At 39.7% G+C, this 21,516-nt stretch overlaps 1 protein-coding gene across 1 annotated transcript; it reads right to left on the reverse strand.

The window, feature by feature from the left end:
- Positions 1 to 3,025: 3,025 nt before the first annotated feature.
- strap (serine/threonine kinase receptor associated protein) lies at positions 3,026 to 21,312 on the reverse strand. The gene is made up of 9 exons (XM_008401243.3): positions 20,880 to 21,312; positions 15,658 to 15,793; positions 14,231 to 14,312; positions 13,255 to 13,327; positions 9,459 to 9,558; positions 9,163 to 9,300; positions 7,562 to 7,698; positions 6,444 to 6,593; positions 3,026 to 3,757 (listed from the first exon to the last, which is right to left on the reverse strand). Exons 1-9 carry the CDS (start codon positions 20,989 to 20,991, stop codon positions 3,696 to 3,698), a joined length of 990 nt encoding a protein of 329 aa, XP_008399465.1. The 5' UTR covers positions 20,992 to 21,312; the 3' UTR covers positions 3,026 to 3,695.
- Positions 21,313 to 21,516: the final 204 nt, after the last annotated feature.

Below are 21,516 nucleotides of genomic sequence, written 5' to 3' on the forward strand. Positions count from 1 at the left end.
TGTATCCAGGAGTGTAGAGGATGGAGCATCAGCCATGGAGCAGGGCCTTGTGGTGGTTTGTCCATCTGTAGTCTCTGAGGTTGGAGCAGATGAGCTACATGCTAGTTGATTAGCTTCCTGCTGTCTTCTCTTTTGAGGCTTTTCTCTTTTAACGCAAACCCTTTTTTTTCTGTCAGAGCAAGTGGTTCTTCCTCTACTAAATGCAACAAGTAGAATGACAGGGCCTCCGAAAAATATTTAAAGCAGAAAAACAGAAATCCCGCCCCTTTATCTCTATTGGCTCATTCAAACATAAACTAATAAAAGTGGGCTGGGGCATCTGCAGGGCAGCAGGAAGATTAGAGCAGTTGGGGTGGGCTCTATCCATGTGAGGAGGAGTTGCTTCAGAAAATTTGCATAGGTATAAAACTGTCACGTTGCCAGAATTCTCTCTTTGTCTGTTTTATAAGAATTTAAATTTTATATGATGAAAGAGACATGCTCCTTATTTACCATTTGATTTAAGATTCCTGTCTGGGTTTTTTTTATTATTTTCATCCATTTTCTTTACACCCTTGTCCCTTAGTGGGGTCAGAAGGGATGCTGGTGCCTCTCCAGCTAATGTTTCAGGTGAGCGGCAGGTTACACCCTGGACAGGTTGCAGGGTTTTGTTTGTTTTTGTATTTTGATAACTTAATGTAAATCAAAACATATGTTTTTATATGATAATCATTTTATGACGCAGATTTAACAGATGTTTGTGTGCGATAGCATCGATTTATCGATTTTTGATTTGGGCGTGGCATTTTAATCCATCAAACTCGATTAATTAAAATTTGACATAAGCTTGTATCCTTATTTTTTGTAGAGCTTTGAATCATCTGTGTACTTAAACTAATCTTATACCTTGTTATAATATGTGAGCATGCTCATATTATTTAACCTGGTTCATGTATTGAACCTTGAGGTCAGATGTGACCTCTACCTGCTCCAATGAGAAGTCACCTATTGACGCAAAGAAATCCCAGTTCCTTAGGCAAGACTCAGGTTCTGCACCAGAATCTGACCCAACTCTCCAGTCATGGTCAACAGTGTGAAATGCTGCACTGACATCCAGCACTGTGGTTTTTCCACAATTTGTATTTATGTGGTGAGCATAGAAACCTGACTGAAAAATGTCCAAGCAGTCGGTCATTGTGTCACAGTGGACATTTGTTTTATTTTGAAAGTATGATTTTGTAAATTTGTAAATATCTTAGACTGGAAATGACCTGCCAACTAGTTAAAGTGTTAGCTTAACCCCTTAACTGGAACCAGGAAGTGCTTTGGGTAAAAAAGCCCTGAATGGCTGCCACCAGATTCAACATGCACAAACATGTTTTTGATGAGAGAACAAAATTTATGATATAAAACAAAATTAATATTTTTGAACCGATTTACAAAAATAACTTTACAATTTAGAATTGTTGAGATTCTAACAACAATTACTCTGGACCTAGTATTCTATTCTGTTAAAACTGGATGTTAACAGATGGGGAACTAACTAAAGAAAAGAATAGGACTTTGTTGTTGACATACTAATATATCTCCAAAAAAATATGAATATGATGTAAAAATGAATTCATTTCTCAGAAAGTGAAACTCGTATAAAATCAAGTTATACTTTCCAAGCCTTTCCTTGTAATGTTAATTATTGCTTCAGATAATGAAAACCCAAAATTTAGCCTCAGAATATTAACTATTGTGACAAAGATCATCAGTGGAAACTTAAACTTAACTCAAAGCATCTACACACATTTCCAAAAGCTGCTTCAGTGACCATGGTGTTCCTCAGTAAAAAATCTATGAGGTGGTTGGGTCTGGTGGAAGGAGAGACACACCAGACCCAACAAGTCAGATGATCTGAAGGAAGTTATCTGGGTTTCCATTAAAACCTCAGTAGAGCTGCAGGTCTGTTTGCCACAGTGCTTTGATGCAAAAGGCCAACCAGGCTCTGCGTTCATACAGACGTCTGTAAGACATTTGTGCTTAAAATATACATTTTTCATCGGTGTAATTCTAATTTTCTGAGACACTGAATTTGGCTTTTCTTTACCAGTAAGTCATATTCACAGAAATTCTAAAAAGTAAAAGATTTAAACATTTTACTGTATAATGAATCTCTAAAAATAGCTGGCAATGCAGAATTTAAATAAAAATGTGGCATTGTCAATATGCCTCATAACATATCACAGTTCCGTTTATAACGAGCAGAAAAATGCTACATTAATGTCTTATTGAGCACATGGGCATATGAAATGTAAACAATGATCATATTGACAAAATTAAAGTGGTGTATGTCTGAAACAGCAGCTCCTGGCAAAAAAGGCAAGTCTCCAAAAGAGGAAAGGAATTTCATCAAACTACATTGTGGCTTTGCTAAAACACTCAGTAATGACTGTCCTGATGAAGTAAATCTAACATTTAGAATTTCCTTTTCCAAAACAAACATCACCACTCATCTAATGGACTGGCTTCCTGTCCAGTCAAAAACCGTCCGTTACTCTGGACTTCTGGACACAGGCAGCAGCTCCCATGACCTCGTCTTAAGCAGGTCATTAATGAATGACGGCTCAATTCAGGAATCATGTTTCCAGTTAAATGATCACTTACAGAACATAAGTTGTGGTAATTAGTTCATTGACAACATGAAGAAAACCAGAAATATCAGATGAAACAATTAAGGGAAAAAGTGGTAAAACTCCATGTTAGTGACTTTACACTGAATGTGTGGTAGGATGTTAGTGGACAGAAAACCTCCTGGCAGAAACATGTCCAGGAGAACCGTAGGACTGGGGGGTCAGTAAAGCCAAACCAGGTAAGTTTACCTCCCAACAATTCATTTTTTTGACTTTTCAGGAATATTTTGGATTTTCTTTCTTCCAGTATCTTTTAAAGCAGAAGTTTCAGACTCTACTCCCAACATACAGAATTTAAAAAAAGAAATACTCCATTAACAAATTGTTTTAAAAATGCACAGATTAACAAAAAACACCAAACAGTGGGCTGTGTGGATTACCTACAAATAAAACCAAAGTTCATTTATTTTATACTGGACACAAATGAAAAAGCAACATGGAAAATCCAGTGACATTTCTTCCTTTTCCAAGTCATCACAAAACAATATTTTTCTTTTATTTGGACACTTTTTATGACTTATCCAGTAAAACACCAGCAAATACTCAAAGTCATCATGTTTGGAGAAATGAAATCACCTCGCCTTCAGCACAAACTGTGCAACTACTTCTGGTATTTCTGTAACTATGAACTGAAAACAAATGCCTTGGTCCAGCTTCTTAAAAGCTTAATATTGAAACCAAAACTGAGCCAAGCATCTTAACATTTGGGGTTTGTGCCGATAACAAGGAATTTAAAAGAAGTTGAGGTCTTCAGAACGTGGCTGATCAGAGAGAAAGCAGGCAGCAGGCAGCCTGGACTCACAGCTCTACTGTTTTCCTCTGCAGCCAAACCTGTCCTCGGAGGACTTTAAAAAAGAAGAAAAGGGTGTATCATTATTGGTCAATGACAAACAGAGCACTCAGAATACCAACATCAGTTCCCGGTGGATGGAGATGTTTTGGATTCTGTTCCTTGATGTGGCCTGGTAAAAGACACTGCAGCAACCCCGAGAGGCTCATGGCCTCTTTGTTTCTCTGTCCTCAGCTGAGCCTCCGTCCTCAGGCTTTGATCTCAGGGGTGGAGCTGTACAGCTGCTCAGAGTTCTCTGTTCCCAGGTCCTCTAAACACACAAAACCGCAACACAAGCAGTTAGAAGTGCAGGAGCAGGGTTTCCCTCAGTGTATTCGAAATATGGTGGGCCATCAGGTTTGGCATTGTTTTTTTTAATAGTTTGTGTTTAGATATTAATCTTCCAGTAATGGTTAAGTATTAGGGCTGAAACGATTCCTCGAGTGACTCCAGTACCTTGATTAATAAAATTCCTCAAGTAAAAGTGATCTGCCTCAAAGCTTCCATAAGTTATGTTTTAGTATTTAGCACACTGCGTTCCGGCCGGGACTTTATTTGTGCTCTCACTTCCGCCTGAGTTGTTGACGAAAGCTAAGTGTTAGCAGCAATTTTCAAGTTCGGCCTGGGAGGATTTTACTGAGTCATGATACTGATTTTTGTCATTCTTCCTTAAAACGACAAACAAACATCCTTAAAATGACGGGAGCGATGCTTGGAGTACTTCTCCTCCCGCAGCTGCTGGTTCAGAGCGAATGGCGGGACAAACACGGCGGGATTATTTATACAGGTGCGTGGATAGACTGAACGCTACGGGCGGCTGTGCATTAGATGGGTAGCTTTACTGGAAATACCGGAAAATAAATTCCATATCATCCCAGTCGCAACAAATGGGTGGCGAAGAGCATCGTGACGTTACTGACCTGGCAGATGTTTCTGTGTGATGAATGCAAGAGTTAAATCTAACATGAACACAAACACTATAAATGGCTGAGCCAGGTGAGAGTTCATCTATTAAACTGACTAAAGATTAATACATAAACAGAAAGCTGGAGTATAGACATTTTTTATAAGTCTGCTCACAAATAGGCAGGCTATATGTGAGCCTGCCTCTTTATTATTACATTGATTATCATTTCAGATTTTTCTTCAACTTTTCTTCAGGTTAACTTAGAAAGTGAGCTGTTATTGTTGCAGGTTAGTTTTCTAAACTACAGAAAAGTTATTGTTAGGGAAGCTCAAATATGAAAAATTGGACAGATGTTGATATGCAATAGCAACACTGCTGTTATGTTAGATTTACCAATGTTTTATTTGATCTTTTTTTTTTATCCAATTACTCGAGTAATCGTAAGAATAATTGATAGATTACTCGATTACTAAAACATTTGTTTACGACAGCCCTAATGACAATCAAGTGGTATTTTCAAATTGCCTGTCAACTTTAAAAAATGTTTTAACTCAAAAACATAGTGGGTGTCTGGATGACTGCCCTACTGCCCCAAGCCCTGGGCTTGGCTGGTTTTCTAAGGAAACTAGCTAAGCTAGAATGACTGACCGATGTGATATACATCTGTACATCTTTTGGTCATTTCATTTTCTTTTTAGAAGCCAACATTAAAAAAGCAATAAACAGCTGGTTATTTGATTTTCTTTCTCCCACTTTGGAGCTCTTGTCATGTCAGTGACCATACCTGGTAATGCAATATGAACATCAGGACTTTTTTTGTTTGTTTTAAAGTTTTTTTTTGTTATACGAAATAGAAAATAAAACATCTTTTTAAAATCTATCCATCCTTTTTGACACTGAAAGAGAGAAATGCTTTGTATTTTAAATCAAATCAGTGCATAGAGCAGGCGCACCATGTCCAGAAGCTGTGGTCAACGCCGTCCTGGGTTCATTCAAAAACGCACTACTGCCAAAACAATGTATAAAAATAAATAACCATTTGTTTCTTCTTTAATATTACCCATTCCTAAAAGGCAATTCAAATGACCAAAAGACATAGTGGTCCAAAGAGTTCACTCAGTTGTTTATTGATTGAGAATCATAAAGGAGAACAACTTATTTCATTATTGTTTTTCACAAGCAGACTCCTGTGAGCAGCTCGGTCAATGCTACATTTAGAGTGGAAGCCATTGCTGATGGGATAAGTCAACTCAGTTTCTCTCTTTTCCCTCATTGTCTCCCGTCTCTCTCGATCACATGAGCAACCGCAACAAACGTCCCTATAAAACTTCTCACCATGTGCATAAACAAGACAGGGCAGTTGAGCTGTATGACGTACCGTATTTTCCGCACTATAATGTGCATCTTAAAACCTTCAATTTCCTCAAAAGCCAACAGTGCGCCTTATAATCCGGTGCGCCTTATATATGGACCAATATTGAGCCACAACAGGTCTAGCAACTACGGTAAGCAGCCGCCGACTTCATTTTCCCCCGTAGAAGAAGAAGTGCGCGGTGCATGCTGGGATAGTTGTCAGAACGCTGGTTTGTTAATAAAGTTTGATAATACATTTAAAGCCATGGGGGGTGAAGGGGCGGGGGAAGAGAGACAGAGACTGTGGCGGCAGCGTGTCGGTTGGTCTGTGTTACCCATAAAGCAGTTGGGCACAATATCGCAACACCATGAGTGAAACAACAACTGAGGCAGACTACTATATAATGTACTCGGGGACCACTTTTATAAATGTGGATGTGTAATAATAGGGTACGGAACAAATTGGCAACCTAAACGGAAGCGTTTATTCTATGCGCCTTTTGAAAAAAGTTTTAAAATAGGCCGTTCATTGAAGGTGCGCCTTATAATCCGGTGCACCTTATAGTGCGGAAAATACGGTATATAGATTAAACAGAAATCAAGGCAAGAGAATATTTTTTGAATCAAATCATTGTAAGACTTGCTCCAATCCTACTGACAATGTGACAAAAATCTGTTAGTGATCAAAGTGAGTTACCAGGAAGAACACATTTCCACAGGCCGTAGGTTTTCCCCACCGCCGTCTGCCACAGTCTGAGCGTGCCGTCCTCAGAGCCACTGGCGTACAGCTCCCCATCAGGACTGAAGCGCACACAGTGCACCGGACCAAAGTGACCTTTATATGACTCTGCAGAGAGGACATCACAGAAAACTTGAAGCTAATTAACAATAATTAACCACATTAACTTTTGTAACATACAACAGCTGTAAAAACAAAAACTAAAAAAAAAACAAGATCAGCCTGGCTGACAACACTGAAGAGGTTTACACCTTTTAAATTGTCTGTATGACAAAACCTTTGAGTATAAATCACTGAACGGCTTAGCACCACAGGGCATTATATATTAAAGATCTGCTGTTGCTGTATCAACCTTCCAGAACCTTTCAGGTCTTCTGGTTCTGCTCTGCATCCAGAATCAGAACCAAATATGGAGAAGCAGCATTCAGCTTCTATGCACCATAAATCTGGAATAAAATTCCAGAAAACTGTAAAACAGCCAAAACACTGAAACTGTTAAGAGTTGCTTTTGATTAAAAACTACTAGAACATTGATTAATACATTTGATATGTACTTGCTTCAGGATTTTGCTGATATTTGACTAAATGTCATGTTTGCTGCTTGTATTATAATTTGTTACTGTGTGATATCATGTAAAGCATTTGAACTGCCTTGTTGCTGAAATGTTATATAAATAAACATGACTTGGTCACTTAAAGCCTGCAAAGCTGTTACTGAATTAATAAGAACAAGAGAGTACATTTCTGATTTAAGGACAGGATTCCTTGTTAACATATGAAGAAACTGGAAAGTTCTTTTTTAAGATGCTAACCTTACCTACTTCCCTTTAAACCAGTTAACAGCTCTGAGACCGCATGTTTGAATTTTACATACAAATATATATTTTGCCAAGGGATAACATCAGCATAGTATCCCCAGAGAATGCTCCTATTTAATAAGGTCATATTATGAAATATTTTTAAATTGAAACAACTTCCTTCCCTCTGATCATCCAAAAAAGTTCCTCTGTTTAATCCTCTAAGCCTAAAAATCTTCTGGGTAACAACATGCTAATAAAAAGTTTTAGTACTCTTACCCAACTCTTCCTTAGTGCTATAGTCAAACTTGTATAGCTTGAAGTCATCACCGCCAGCAACAAAGAAGTCCTTTTCTGGATGGAGGGAGGCCGAGTTGATGGAAGCTGGTGCCTCCACCATCTGAATAAGGTCCAAGCTTAACAACAAAAACCACTGGTTAGAGCCCACAGCGATTATTTAGAGACGGATAACAATCAGCTCAAATTACTATTCTGTGTATTTATGTATGTTTGATATATACATAAATACGCCAGCATTGATTTGTCAGCTCTGGTTCTAAACACTAGACCAAGAAAAAAATGCAGAAGTCAGAATGAACATCAACCTGTGAAAAATGCTGGAAGTTTACTCAACAGCACACCAGGTGTTCTGTGAGCTGTTGGTATAGTAATACCAGTGGATTGTTGACACCGGTGAAAAAAACGTGTACAGCAATATCAAATGATGACGTCATTTAACTGGGCCTAACCTGTGCAGCGCGAGGCGCTATATGGTAATGGTTCCTAAAGGCAAACCGCCAGTAAAACAAAGAAGCAGCTGGTCAGCTGTTTTACAGTCTGAACTAGCCTGAATTTTACAGAATTAGCTGATACTTGTGAGAAGGGAAGGATCAACAGAATGCTGTGAGGTAGCTGCAGCTCCTGTACCCGCAGCTACCTGCCCAGGTGGGGCTCTTCCATCTGTGCATCAGATCAGCTCCTTTCTCCACACAGACACAATAAACCAGTCAGTGAAAAAAATCATTGTGAAACACAGATGGCTTCTCCAAAAATACATAAATAACTGGAAGCTTAGCACAAGGCCATCGAGTTACATCAAACAGGAGAACATTTTCTGTCCGTTCTGTCAGCACCGTATCCTGGAAACCCAAGGATATAACAATTATATATCCTTGAGAAGCTAGCTGCTAAAGTAATGTCTGCTAACTAACATTTCAATCAGTGGTTCATTGTTGGTGAAGCAATGGAAACCACACTGCAGGACGGGAGTCAAAATTAGTTTATGTTTGTATTTATTCATTCATGTTATATTTTCCTTGATGCACTAGATTCATTGTGTGATTTTGTTCATATTTATATATGATGGATATATTTTTATTTTTTTTTCCAAAAATAAAAATATTTTTTTGGCCAGCTGCAATAAAAAAGAAGAATATTTTTATTGCATTATTGTGGAATATCGTCTGTGATATTAAACTGTATCATGGCATCACTACTTGGCTACATCACACACTCCAGGTCTTCTCCCAGTGTATTTTAAGACTGGCGGGCCACCAGGCTTTGCTTGGGCCCCCACCAGGATTAGCATTGTTTATTTATTTAAATAGTTTTAAGGCTTCATAGCTGGTGTTCAGGTGTTAATCTTCCAATCTTTTAATAACACATAATTATCAAGTTATTATTTCAAAATTCTTGTCAACTTTAAACATTGTTTAGCTCAAAAATACAATGGGTCACTGGATGACTGACTGTCCAATGGGCTTAGCAAGTTTTCTGGAGGAAACCTTGCACCCCTAAAGCACACTGCTTCAGCTAGTAGAGGAAACAACATGGATGTACTTGTGAAGCATTAAGTGACCATGGTGAGAGGGTAGCAGTACCTCAGAGCGTTGTAGAAAGCTATGGTCTTTCCATACGTTATCACAAGTATCTCCCCGTCAGCAAGATACTCCATGCTGCTCACAGACGTGTCAAATGTTAGAGTCTTCACTTCTTCCATGGATCTACTGTCCCAGAGCCTGGACACACACACAGTTTCCAATCTCCAATTGTTTCTCAGCACTGAACTGTTTGACAGTTTAGCAGACAATATGCAACCAGAGTATGGCTGAAGTGCAAGTCTAACACCAAGCAACATGTAGCAGAGGAAGTCTCCATGAGAAGACAAAATACAAACCTGACAGTTTTATCTTCAGCAGCAGAGAGGATCTGACTGTCGTTGTTGCACCACAGAGACTTCTTTATGGCTGAGCTGTGACCTGCGATCTCCTGAGGAGCTACAACACACACACAAGCAGCCAGGTCAATGGTCAGCCTGGCTAGCTTAACATCACTGCTACTGCTACTTGCAGCAGGAAACAATAGGTTTCATTTGCTCAGCTTTAGATACAGGACGTTTCTCTTCTGACACGAGCACAGTTGAAGGTGTACGGTTCTACATTATAGATGGCATGTTATGTGGTAGAGGCTGTGGCGCAGTTGGTAGAGCTGTTGCCTTCCAGCAAGAAGGTTCTGGGTTAGATTCCCGGCCCTTCTGCATGTTCTCCCTGTGCATGTGTGGGTTTTCTCCGGGTACTCCAGTTTCCTCCCACAGTGCAAAAACATGACTGTCAGGTTAATTGGCCTCTCCAAATTGTCCCTAGGTGTTAGTGTGTGTATGTATGGTTGTTTGTCCTGTGTGTCTCTGTGTTGCGCTGCGACAGACTGGCGACCTGTCCAGGGTGACCCCGCCTCTCGCCCGGAATGTTAGCTGGAGATAGAGACCAGCAACCCTCCCGACCCCACTGAGGGACAAGGGTGTAAAGAAAATGGATGGATGGCATGTTATGTGGTATTTATTATCAATGATGCTATGCTAGGCTGCAGGTCCAAACGGCATCAGGTCCAGGCTCTTGATGTGCTGTGCAGATCAACATAGTGGCATTATAGAATCCATGTTCAGCCTGAGCCTGAAGCTGTGAAAGACCTCCTGTGTGGAACCGCTACAAGACAAAACATCCTAAAGACCTCAGCAACTAGGGACCGGTGGCCTGAATTCACATCTGATGAAGACTGTCTGTTGACAGCCTGTTGTCTGGTGTTCAGCCATTTACGGGCCCTGGTGACGTCCTAGTGAAGGTTTGCCTACCAGTCTGTTCTCCATGAATGACTCCATCATCTACCTCCTCCGACCCAGCTGGAGAAGTCTGGGACACAAAGATTTTTGCTGGTATTGCATGTCTATCTGTCAATAGTCTGTTGTCTTTTTAATGCAAAAATAGACATTATGTTAACCTGGCATTGCCTTCTTATGCTATCCCACTCAATTCTAATCTCTTCACAGTTCAGTCTGGACATTCTCCCTCTGCGGTGGATTCCTAAACTAAAATTTCTACAATTAGTGAACAGAAGGAGAAGTTATGAACACTGACATTGACTTTCTGCTCTGTTTTAGAATTATAGTCTGCTTGTAATTTCCGCAATAGCAGCAGAGGAAGTGAATGAAGCTGTTCAGTCTGTGTTGGCCACGCTTCCAAATACTGAATTAACATTAACAGCCATGTTGTTCAGCTCGGCTCTTCTCTCTTTCCAGTGGAGGATGGTTTTTAAGGAGTCGGGTTTCAGGATCTTCAGAACGCCATCTGCTGTCTTCTGCTGTTTGCAGTTCTAGCCAAATGACTATGTGTAACTTGGCTTATACATCAGTAACATGACACAAACAAACATCACAGAACAATTAAATATCATGAGCCAATCAGATGTGAGAACAGTAGAGTGACACAATATACAATAAGCAGATTGGCTGAGTAAAGAAAAAGAAAAAAATTCATTCTAATGTTAAAATAATACATTTATTATTTTGACATTTAAAAGCTTGCAATCAACTTTGAGTGTCTGGTTTGTCAGCCCTGCTCTGGTTTTGGGTCTCATGAACCAAAACCATATACAGTGGGGCAAAAAAGTATTTAGTCAGCCACCAATTGTGCAAGTTCTCCCACTTAAAAAGATGAGAGAGGCCTGTAATTTTCATCATAGATGTACCTCAACTATGAGAGACAAAAGGAGAAAAAAAAATCCAGAAAATCACATTTTCTGATTTTTAAAGAATTTATTGGCAATATATGGTGGAAAATAAGTATTTGGTCAATAACAAAAGTTCATCTCAATACTTTGCTATATACCCTTTGTTGGCAATGACAGAGATCAAATGTTTTCTGTAAGTCTTCACAAGGTTCTCACACACTGTTGGTGGTATTTTGGCCCATTCCTCCATGCAGATCTTCTCTAGAGCTGTGATGTTCTGGGGCTGTCGCTGGACAACACAGACTTTCAACTCCCTCCACAGGTTTTCTATGGGGTTGACATCTGGAGACTGGCTAGGCCACTCCAGGACCTTGAAATGCTTCTTACGAAGCCACTCCTTCGTTACCCGGGTGATGTGTTTGGGATCATCGTCCTGCTGAAAGACCCAGCCACGTTTCACCTTCAATGCCCTTGTTGATGGAAGGAGGTTTTCACTCAAAATGTGACGATACATGGCCTCATTCATTCTTTCCTTTACACGGATCAGTCGTCCTGGTCCCTTGGCAGAAAAACAGCCCTAAACCATGATGTTTCCACCCCCATGCTTCACAGTAGGCATGGTGTTCTTTGGATGCAACTCAGCATTCATTCTCCTCCAAACATGACGAGTAGAGTTTTGACCAAAAAGTTCTACTTTGGTTACCATACTATATGATATTCTCCCAGTCATCTTCTGGATCATCCAAATGCTCTCTAGCAAACTTGAGACGGGCCTTGACATGTACTGTCTTAAGCAGGGGGAACGTCTGGCACTGCAGGTTTGAGTCCCTGGCGGCGTAGTGTGTTACTGATGGTAGCCTTTGTTACTTTGGTCCCAGCTCTCTGCAGGTCATTCACTAGGTTCCCCCATGTGGTTCTGGATTTTTGTTCACCGTTCTTGTGATCATTTTGACCCCACAGGGTGTGATCTTGGTGGAGCCCCAGATCGAGGGAGATTATCAGTGGTCTTGTTCCATTTTCTAATAATTGATCCCACAGTTGATTTCTTTACACCAAGCTGTTTACCTATTGCAGATTCAGTATTCCCAGCTAGGTGCAGGTTTATCATTTTGTTTCGGGTGTCCTTTGACAGCTCTCTAGTTTTGGCCATGGTGGAGTTTAGAGTGCGACTGTTTGAGGTTGTGACCAGGTGTGTTTTATACCGATAACGAGTTCAAATAGGTGCCATTAACACAGGTAACAAGTGGAGGACAGAGGAGCCTCTTACAGAAGAAGTTACACGGCTGTGAGAGCCTGAAATCTTGCTTGTTTGTAGCTGACCAAATACTTATTTTCCACCATATTTTGCCAATAAATTCTTTAAAAATCAGAAAATGTGATTTTCTTGATTTTTTTTTTCTCCTTTTGTCTCTCATAGTTGAGGTACATCTATGATGAAAATTACAGGCCTCTCTCATCTTTTTAAGTGGGAGAACTTGCACAATTGGTGGCTGAATAAATACTTTTTTGCCCCACTGTAAATCAGGGTTTAGAGATAAGCCAGTATGTAAAATCACAGCCAACTCATTTCTCCTCTGAAAGGATGCATTTGATTTGTTAGTCAGGGACATTTGATTAACATTGGGTTATTATTAGTTCCAACTATTCAGCCGTAGCTTTATTCCAATGGCCACAGTGAAATCTCCCAAACTAAACACTGTAATATAACAATAGTTTAAACTGTTCTGAACCCATTGAAACTGACACATTTACCATCTAGCTAGTCAAAATAAATACTTTTTTAGTTACTAAGAAGTTGTAAATTTTCAATCATTATGTCAAGTCTCACTCTTTATTTTATATGATCTAATATACGTTGCAACACTGTTTGGACTTTTCAACTCATAAAAATCAAGGCTGCCACTTTGCAAGAGAAGCAAAGCAGCAAAGAAGGATGGTCTCCATGTTTCTTTTCCTACAGGCCGACTTACCAGCATCAGGTTTGCTAAGATCGTAGATGCGCAGCAGTTTATCATTTCCTCCAGTAAGCAGACAATTGCTGTCCTGAAGAAAAGAGGCAGGTCATTTAGTGGACATAGTAGTTTACCTCAGGTCTGTAACATGCCAGTAAAACAGAGGCCTGTTTGACAAAAGTAGGATTAAGAAATCTAAGATAAGAGACAAAGCCAGGCTTCACATAGCATCAGTTCCTCCTGACTATCATCTTCATAAAGACCAAACCAGGCTGAGGAGGTGCAGCTATTTGGAGCCAGACTGAAGTAATTCAGATGAATGCGCGTCCACAGATTGTTTCAACATACCGATTAAATCGATCACAGGTTCACTGATGCTACGCCGATGCTAGATAAACTAAGTACGCCATACCTCACACCAAACATCTTTAGATGGAGGATTAAGTTAAGTTAAAATGCCAGTTTATAATCAGTGTTACTGCTGACCAAACGGATAAGGCTCCAGGATTAACCAAGCTTGGCTGTTAGCTTGGTCTGGAGCAGGCTAGCTGCACAGGATGAATCGCCATCGTAATTGAGGCTTAATTAAGCCAGGAGAGCCAGAAAATCCCAGCTTAATCCGCTATCCTGGTTTTGTGAAACAGTCCTCTGGTGAGCAGTGGGTGGGCAAAAAATTGTCACAGAAAAATAATGGCCGTAGACCGGCTAGAATACTACTGATAAAGGCACCTTTCAAGGACTACAGGAAGTCAATGCTGTTTGAAGAGAAATTTTAAAGAAATAAAGAGTGGGTTACCCATTATGCACAATATTTTTTATTTCTATCGGAAAAAAAATATCTAAAAACGTACCATAGCTGGATTTGCAACTATATCATACAGCCCTTGACCCATACAGGTTTTGTTTAAAGTCTGTATAAAAGCAATCACAGCTATATTGCAGGTTGCAGTAAAATATCAGCGGTGAGAACACACAGATACAAAACTGAACTAACCTGAGTAAAGTTGACAGACTTGACGATGTGTTTGTGTGCCAGTGAGAGGACCTCGTCTCCGCTTACAGCATCCCAAACCTTCCTGCAAAACCACAGAGGAAGTGGCTAGGTGCCGATTCACTTCAAAATAAAACTCATCTAAGTAATAAAAACAGGATCTAGTCAGAAACTTTGAAACAGAAGGAAGCGTGGGATGAAACCTGATGCAGTGGTGGAGCTACACAAAACTTATCTCTCTGTGTGATTTTCAACACTCAGCCTACACATTGCAACCACATAGCCTTCCTGGGTAAGTGTCTCCACAGCATGATGCTGCCACTATCATGTACTACTGTGAAGAGGATTTGAAGTCCATTTTAGTCTAATCAACAAATTTAGCTGTGTTTCCTGCAAACCTTGTAGGAAACACAGCCTTTGGAAACTGCTAATAGGACTTTTAAAGACGGGATCTGTGGAGAGCATTTTACAGATTTTCCCACCAGAGAAATTATCTCTGCACTTCCTCCAGTTGGTCGCCTTTGGGTGCTCCTCTGATGTACATTTTTACTTTTACACAATACACATGTTTTTTTATGTAGGCCCTAAAAAAACAAACAAACAAGCAAAAAAAAAGGACTGTCCAAATAAAATTTTCATTTGAGAAATTGTACTTGTACAAAAAACTTATGTAGAGTATTGAGCGTTTTCCTCACGTATTATAAGCCTGGCGGGCCACCAGGTTTTACTTCACCCCCACCAAGCTAAGCATCTTTTATTTTATACACTAGGAACAGTGACAGTAAAGACGGATTAAACTAGGTTTATGCATTGAACAGGGCGCTGTCCCTACACCTGCCCGTTGGCTTCACATGATATTATTTCTAAATTATGACACCTGCTCATGCACCTCTGAATTTTTGTGACTGAACATTTTTTAACACAACATGGTGGGCTGCTGGTGGACTGCCCTAACGCCTCTACCACCAGGTTTAACAGGTTTTCTGGGGAAAACACTGCTATTTAATTCATTTTACCATGGAGTAAAACAGAAATATGGTTTGTCCACATTCTGGGTATGTTCTTCTTTAGTGACATCTACCTCGAAATGTCCCTCTAGCAATTTAGATAGTTTGATAAATGCACCAATCCACCATTTTCTGTGAGTAATCAGCAGGTCCATCACTCTTTTACTCCAGGAAAGAAATATATTGAATCTGGCCATCTAGTGCCAAGATCACATGTTTTGAAAATCTGTGAAAACTTCAAAAGTTGTGAAAAGTGTGTCCAGCTTTAACTCCAGCTGACCTATAAATCCCAACAACAAACATTTTAGAAGTGCCTCAAAAATCTCCCTTTGAACAGAAAAACCAAAACAAGCACAGTGAGTCAGCTACACACAACTCAGCTACTTTATTGAATCCAGGCATTAAAAGAAATCCCCCACTCACGCTGTGAAGTCAGCAGCAGCAGTGGCTGCCTTGGTGGCGTCTGTGTTCAGAGTGGCTCCCCAGACAGCACCTTTGTGACCCAGAAACGTTCCGATCCAGTCCCCTGTGTCTCCCTGGCGCAACATGGGCTTGCCATCTGACAGTGAGAAAAAATAAACAAGAAAATTCTTGAAAGACAGAATAATGAGTAGCAGGAGTTCACTGCTAGAATGAAGCCAGGAGTTCAGGCTTCATTCAGTTATAAGCATGTCAAAATAAACAATTAATCACATAATAAATCAAAATGAACGCAACAATTTCTATTTTGATTAATATTTTTTGAAGGGCAACTCTGTTTACAGAGAGTTAATGCATTTTATTTATGGTTTTGGTTGTGTGTTTTTTTTATTTTCTTTTTATTAATCGTTACTGGTTGTTTTTACTTTAGATATTTCAAATATCTTCCAGTTCTAGAGTCAAGTGTTCCTTAAAATTAAAATGATTATTGGTTTTTGAGAGAGAAACCTTGCATTTTCAATATATTTAAAACGTATATCATTCAGCAAAATGTGTTATTGTGATAGACCCATTTGTTTGTTTATTTATATAACACCAACTCACAACATGTCATAAGGCACTAAAAAAGCATATCAATTCATTCACTCACATAAATGCATAATGAAAATACACTGAACAACCCCAGATGATCCAGTTTGATCCAGTTTGACCGTGTTATGACATGGCAGAAAAGCTTCTCTTCACCGAGTTCAAGTCCAGTTTAATTCTTAAGAAGAAAAAATGGTTTGAACATCTCAAGCTTTTAAGCCATTAACACATTTATAGTAAGAATTTGGATTTTACTTCATAATTTTACATATTTATTTTATCTTGAGATGTGTTTAAATTTAAATTTAAGCTTGTTGAACCACTTACCACTTTTGTAGTAAGTTACCTGTTTTAATTCTGCTTCAAATAAATAACTTTATTTATAAGACAACAAATAAATGGCTCATTATTTACAAGTCAACATTACCTTTAAACTTAGACTAAAAATCCTGTAAAACTGTTGTTTAGGGCAGTGGTCCCCAACCCCCGGTCCGTGGACCAATTTGTACCGGGCCGTGCAAGAAATAGTGAAATATTTCCGTTTTATGTTGTCTGTTACTACCCAATAGTAAGTCCCGCCCACTCCTCACAACTCTTCGGACTCACTACGGCCCAGTTCTCTGTCTAACAGGTCCGGAAAATCCCCAGAAACTCGGGTCTTACCCTAGCAATAGTTTATGGTGAATTATCTGTTTAAACTGGGGTCGGAAAGGACTCGTCTAGCTCTGACTACCTTCGATCCAGAAGTTATGACCTTTTACAGTTGAGGGGCAATCCGCTGAGTAGCCCTCACAGCGACATAACCCCTACAACCACTCCTGTTAACGGTAGCTCCTCTCCTAAAATAACGGCACTTGTTAACGGCTAGATTAAATTTAGTGACTTAGAGTTAAGTCCCAAGGTCATTATTTTAGTTTTGGCCAAAAGCAACCTATAAAACATTTCTACTTTTTCCTCCCAGAATCAAACTTCATAGCTATTTTATGACCATCAAAGAACTTTAAGGTGACTCATTAATTGAATGTCCACAACATCTTTTAGATTTTCTTAAATGCTAATTATTTTATTAGTAAGGCAATTTTGCAAGGGTCAGTACAGCTTAATTCAGTAGCAGAAATAATCAAATAAGTAAAATCAATAATCTAGCCTATCTTTCCCTAATGCTGACACTGAGAAATAAAAAAGGGAAACTTTGAGAGAGACGGACAGAGTTTGGCATTTTGAACCCCAGAACTGGCCTGATGATGAAGAAGGTGTTGCAGCAGCAGGAGGTTCCCAGTACAGGAAGAGTACTGACTTAGAGCGGCAGGTCTCGGGCATCAGGGTGACTTCCTCATGCGCGTAGCGGTCCTCAGCTTCTTGTCTTGCAGCTCTGTAGCTCCCTTCTCCTCGTCTCACGATCTTCCTGGTCCCACGGAAGGAACACACCAGTTCTTCCTCTTTGCCTTTGTTCTTTGCCTTTGTCTTTATCTTCATCTTTGCCTTGGTCTTGGTCTTTGGGGGTCTAAACCCAGCTGTTGAGAGAAGTCCGATTTGAAGCCACATGTTGCGGGGCTAACGGGTTGGTCCCCATGTGCAGAACAGTCTTCAGCTCTGTGGCCCCGGCTCTTCTTCAGCTGCAGAGTTCTTTGTCCATCTCCGTCTTGGCTCGAAGCTGCCTGAAGGATCCAACCAAAGATTCCTCTTTTGCACCCACCTTATAAAGGGTTTATCCACCTTTTGGTGCGTTTGCATTGGCTAGCTTTGTTGCTGTGCCTCTCATTGGCTGACTGCTTGGACAGATGATCTCATATCCGTCACCCTGGAGACCTCATGACCTGATGTCTGTTCTAATGTCCCCAAGTTGCTCAACAGTTCCTCCTACCTCTGTTTCCTGCCCAACCTTTTCTTAGGCAAGTTGAAGTTTAGCAATAAGGCCTTAGTCTTCTCCGCTCTCCTATCAGTTCCTGTTTCCCCCTGACCTTCCACCTACCATCTACCTCCTACACAACATCAGTGACCTTTAATTACAGTTACAACATTTTACACCTTTTCAAGTTCAATGTCAAAATCACATTTATAACCTTTTAGTTTATCTGATTCATTTATAATGTTATAATAACCATAACTTATTAGTTACTCTTATTATAATCATAATGTGAGTTCTTACAGACATTTCTGACAAGAAACCAAGAATAACCCATTATTCTAATTATCTGATATCATGTTACAGTTTCTTGTTTCACCTTTAAGTACTTCCATAAGTGTAAGAGTAAGTGTAAATATTCTTATAATCAAACCAACATCAACCACTGGTTAAACCAATATTAATTTGGCATAATTATAAGTCATTATTTTAAATATTTTACTGTGGGTTTTATCCAATCTCTCAAAACGTTTAGATTTTATTCTTTAAAAACCTTTAATGCTTTAAAATAAGGAATGGTCTGAACTATTTTTAGCCTGATGCGAGACAGAAACTTCCTCTTTATTAAGGAAACCAGCTTTTCCTGTTTCATGACTCTCTTTCTGCCTGACTTTGATTTTTTATGATTAAATAGAAAAAAGTAGAATTAAAGCAAAGTTTGCAGGACACAATAACAACACACACAACCAGATTCATTTTATTACCGTCTGACTCTATTGTTGGGTCTTGATGTCACCTATGTCATTAATTTTAAGGTAATTTTATTTATTATTACTATTAAACTAAAATCTCCAGCATGGGGAAGTGGGATGAGCTCGACTTTTCTCGACAATGTATTATTTGAGTCTGGAGGATCTTTTATTTTGAAAATCCTTTAACCGGATTCTCTCGGTTACTTGCTCGCCAACACTGAGGCCACAAGCAGCAAAATGAGTAAGAAACAGATCAGGTGTCTTTGGAAAGTTTCTTTGCAAAGGGGAAAAGGCCCAGAGAAAAGACAGGAGAATGGATTCATCCCGGACCAGTAGGCGAGTCCCACATTACAAGCCGCTCTGCGTAACATGCGGCGACCGGCTGCTAATGAGGCAATGAAGCTTCAAGCTGCTTCGCCACGTAGAGACCAAGCAGGCTGTGGATAAAAGCAACACTTCGGGTGTCATTGTCTCCCATCACTCCCAGATGGGACCGTCTCGTTGCAGAGAAACAAGCTCAGGGCTCCGTTAGTCATTATCGCGAGTTAAAGTTTTCATGAAAGTAAAATGTTTGTTTTTGTGGCGCATCTGTATCTTATTTTGAAGGGATATGTAAACGTTACCATAGCGACCAGAGTCAGAGCGTTTGGGCTGCGGTCGAGAGGAGATGAGTAGAACTTGTGAGTCTTAAGTCTGGTTTAGACGGAAAGATTTAAGAATTGTCGGCCGATTCTCCAAACCTCTGTGACCACAGAGCTGATAAAAGAACAACAGGTTTGATCGGTTCGTGTTCAGCCACAAGGCAGGAGCAACAAGAACCGATTCCAGTCACGAACATCGCGATTCCAGACGATAATCCAGTAAAACCCCCAACATAGCGGGAATTTAGAATAACCAAACACGGATGATGATGTAGAAACAATAGTGATAGTTTGTGGAGTCATTTTAAGAGATAAAAGATGTAATAAAAAGAAAAGGCGGTGGATGAAAGACGACGGGAGCAGCCGCTCTATTTGCTGCACTATTGATTAGGAGGTGAATGTTTTTTTTCATAGTTAACATTTTTAACTGAATAAACATAATAATGACCTTTAGATTTAATAATAAACATTTCCACATATCACCGATATCCACCGGACTCATTTGCTCGATATGTCAGGTGTTTGGGATTCCCCTCTGTTCTGACGTCACCGCGCTTTCTGATTGGCTACCTGTCACATTCAGCAGGTCGTATTCTCGTTCCCAGACATGGAAAAACCCCACAGGATGCAATAAAAACTCCAAGACAACCCAAATTGGCTATATTCAGGATTTAGCGGGAACACCAACACCTCCCCTCCGAGGCAGCAAAATTTTCAAAGTCTTGACCGGTCCGCGGTCATAAAAAGGTTGGGGTGGGGACCACTGGTTTAGGGGATTTTTGAGTTTATTTTTTAATTAATCTAGAGCCCTGCAAATATTTATTTAACAGAATAAAATAATTACTCCCAAATTATATTCCTGGTGAATCTGCAGGGTTTTTATAATTCTGTCTCATAGGTACAAATTGGTGGACCTATGATGAAAATTACAACCTTCTCCCTTCTTTTTGCACGGGGGAAAACTTAACAAAATACGGTGATGTATCAAATACTTATTTTTTCCTCCTGTATATCAGATTCTTAAGGTAATGTCCCGTTAATCAGTGGGAAAGTTCAACCATTTCCTGAATCTGAATCAGTAATCAACATGTAGAGGAAGAGGGCAAAGTAAAGGGTAGAGAAAACTCTTGGAAACGGGATACAGCCTTAAACTGTTAGTAAAAATAGCCAAACCAAAAACTTAGAAGTTTCATTTGAATCTTTGGAACAGCAGGTTTACGTTAATTAAATCAAAACTACAAACATGAATTTTAGAAATACAAAACTGTAATTTGAATAAATACAAACTACAATTTGGATTGTTGTGAAATAAGGCACGCAGTATACTCTATCAAACTTGATTTTAGTCATCAGATAGGATAACAGCTTAGTAAACAAGACCTTTTAAACAAGCCTCACCTTTGCAGGCGCTGATGAGAAAATATCCATAGGGAGTAATTCCACTGAAGGCCAGGTCAACCACAGGCCGGGTGTGCCCGGAGCAGGTAAGAGGCGTTTGTCTCATTGCCATGGTCTCCAGCCGGACACAAGAAACCTCGCTCAAAGGAAGGAAACGTTAAGATATGGCTAACTAGCAAGCTAGCAAGATGGATAGAAAAATGGGCGAGTAGAAACACAAAACTACAACAAAGCGAATGATTCGTTGGTAATTTTCTGTTGACAGCTGTTCAAAGCCAAACTATAGATAGTTTAGGATTAAGAATTAATCAATGTAAACGTCCCAGCAAAGGAATGACTGCCGTGCTAATAGCTACAACATTGCAACTAACTAGCAACGTGCAACGCGGCTACACTGCCGTAGCAATGAAATAGCCCGGTGTGCCCCGTCAGACACTACAAGGTTAACACTTCCTTCCGGTAACATGTTTTTCAAATTAAATCTGTCGTGAATAATATTGTCAACAATTTCATATCACTCACTTCTGATGGTTTTCAGCGAGCTCAACCAGTTACATACATTAATATGAACTGAAATTAGTCGGTTGAATCAGATAACTTTTGAAAAATCACATGTGAAATATCATAAAAAAGATGT

This window comes from Poecilia reticulata, chromosome 23, assembly GCF_904066995.2.
Source record: "Poecilia reticulata chromosome 23, P_reticulata-male-v2, whole genome shotgun sequence".
Taxonomy (NCBI): Eukaryota; Metazoa; Chordata; class Actinopteri; order Cyprinodontiformes; family Poeciliidae; genus Poecilia; species Poecilia reticulata.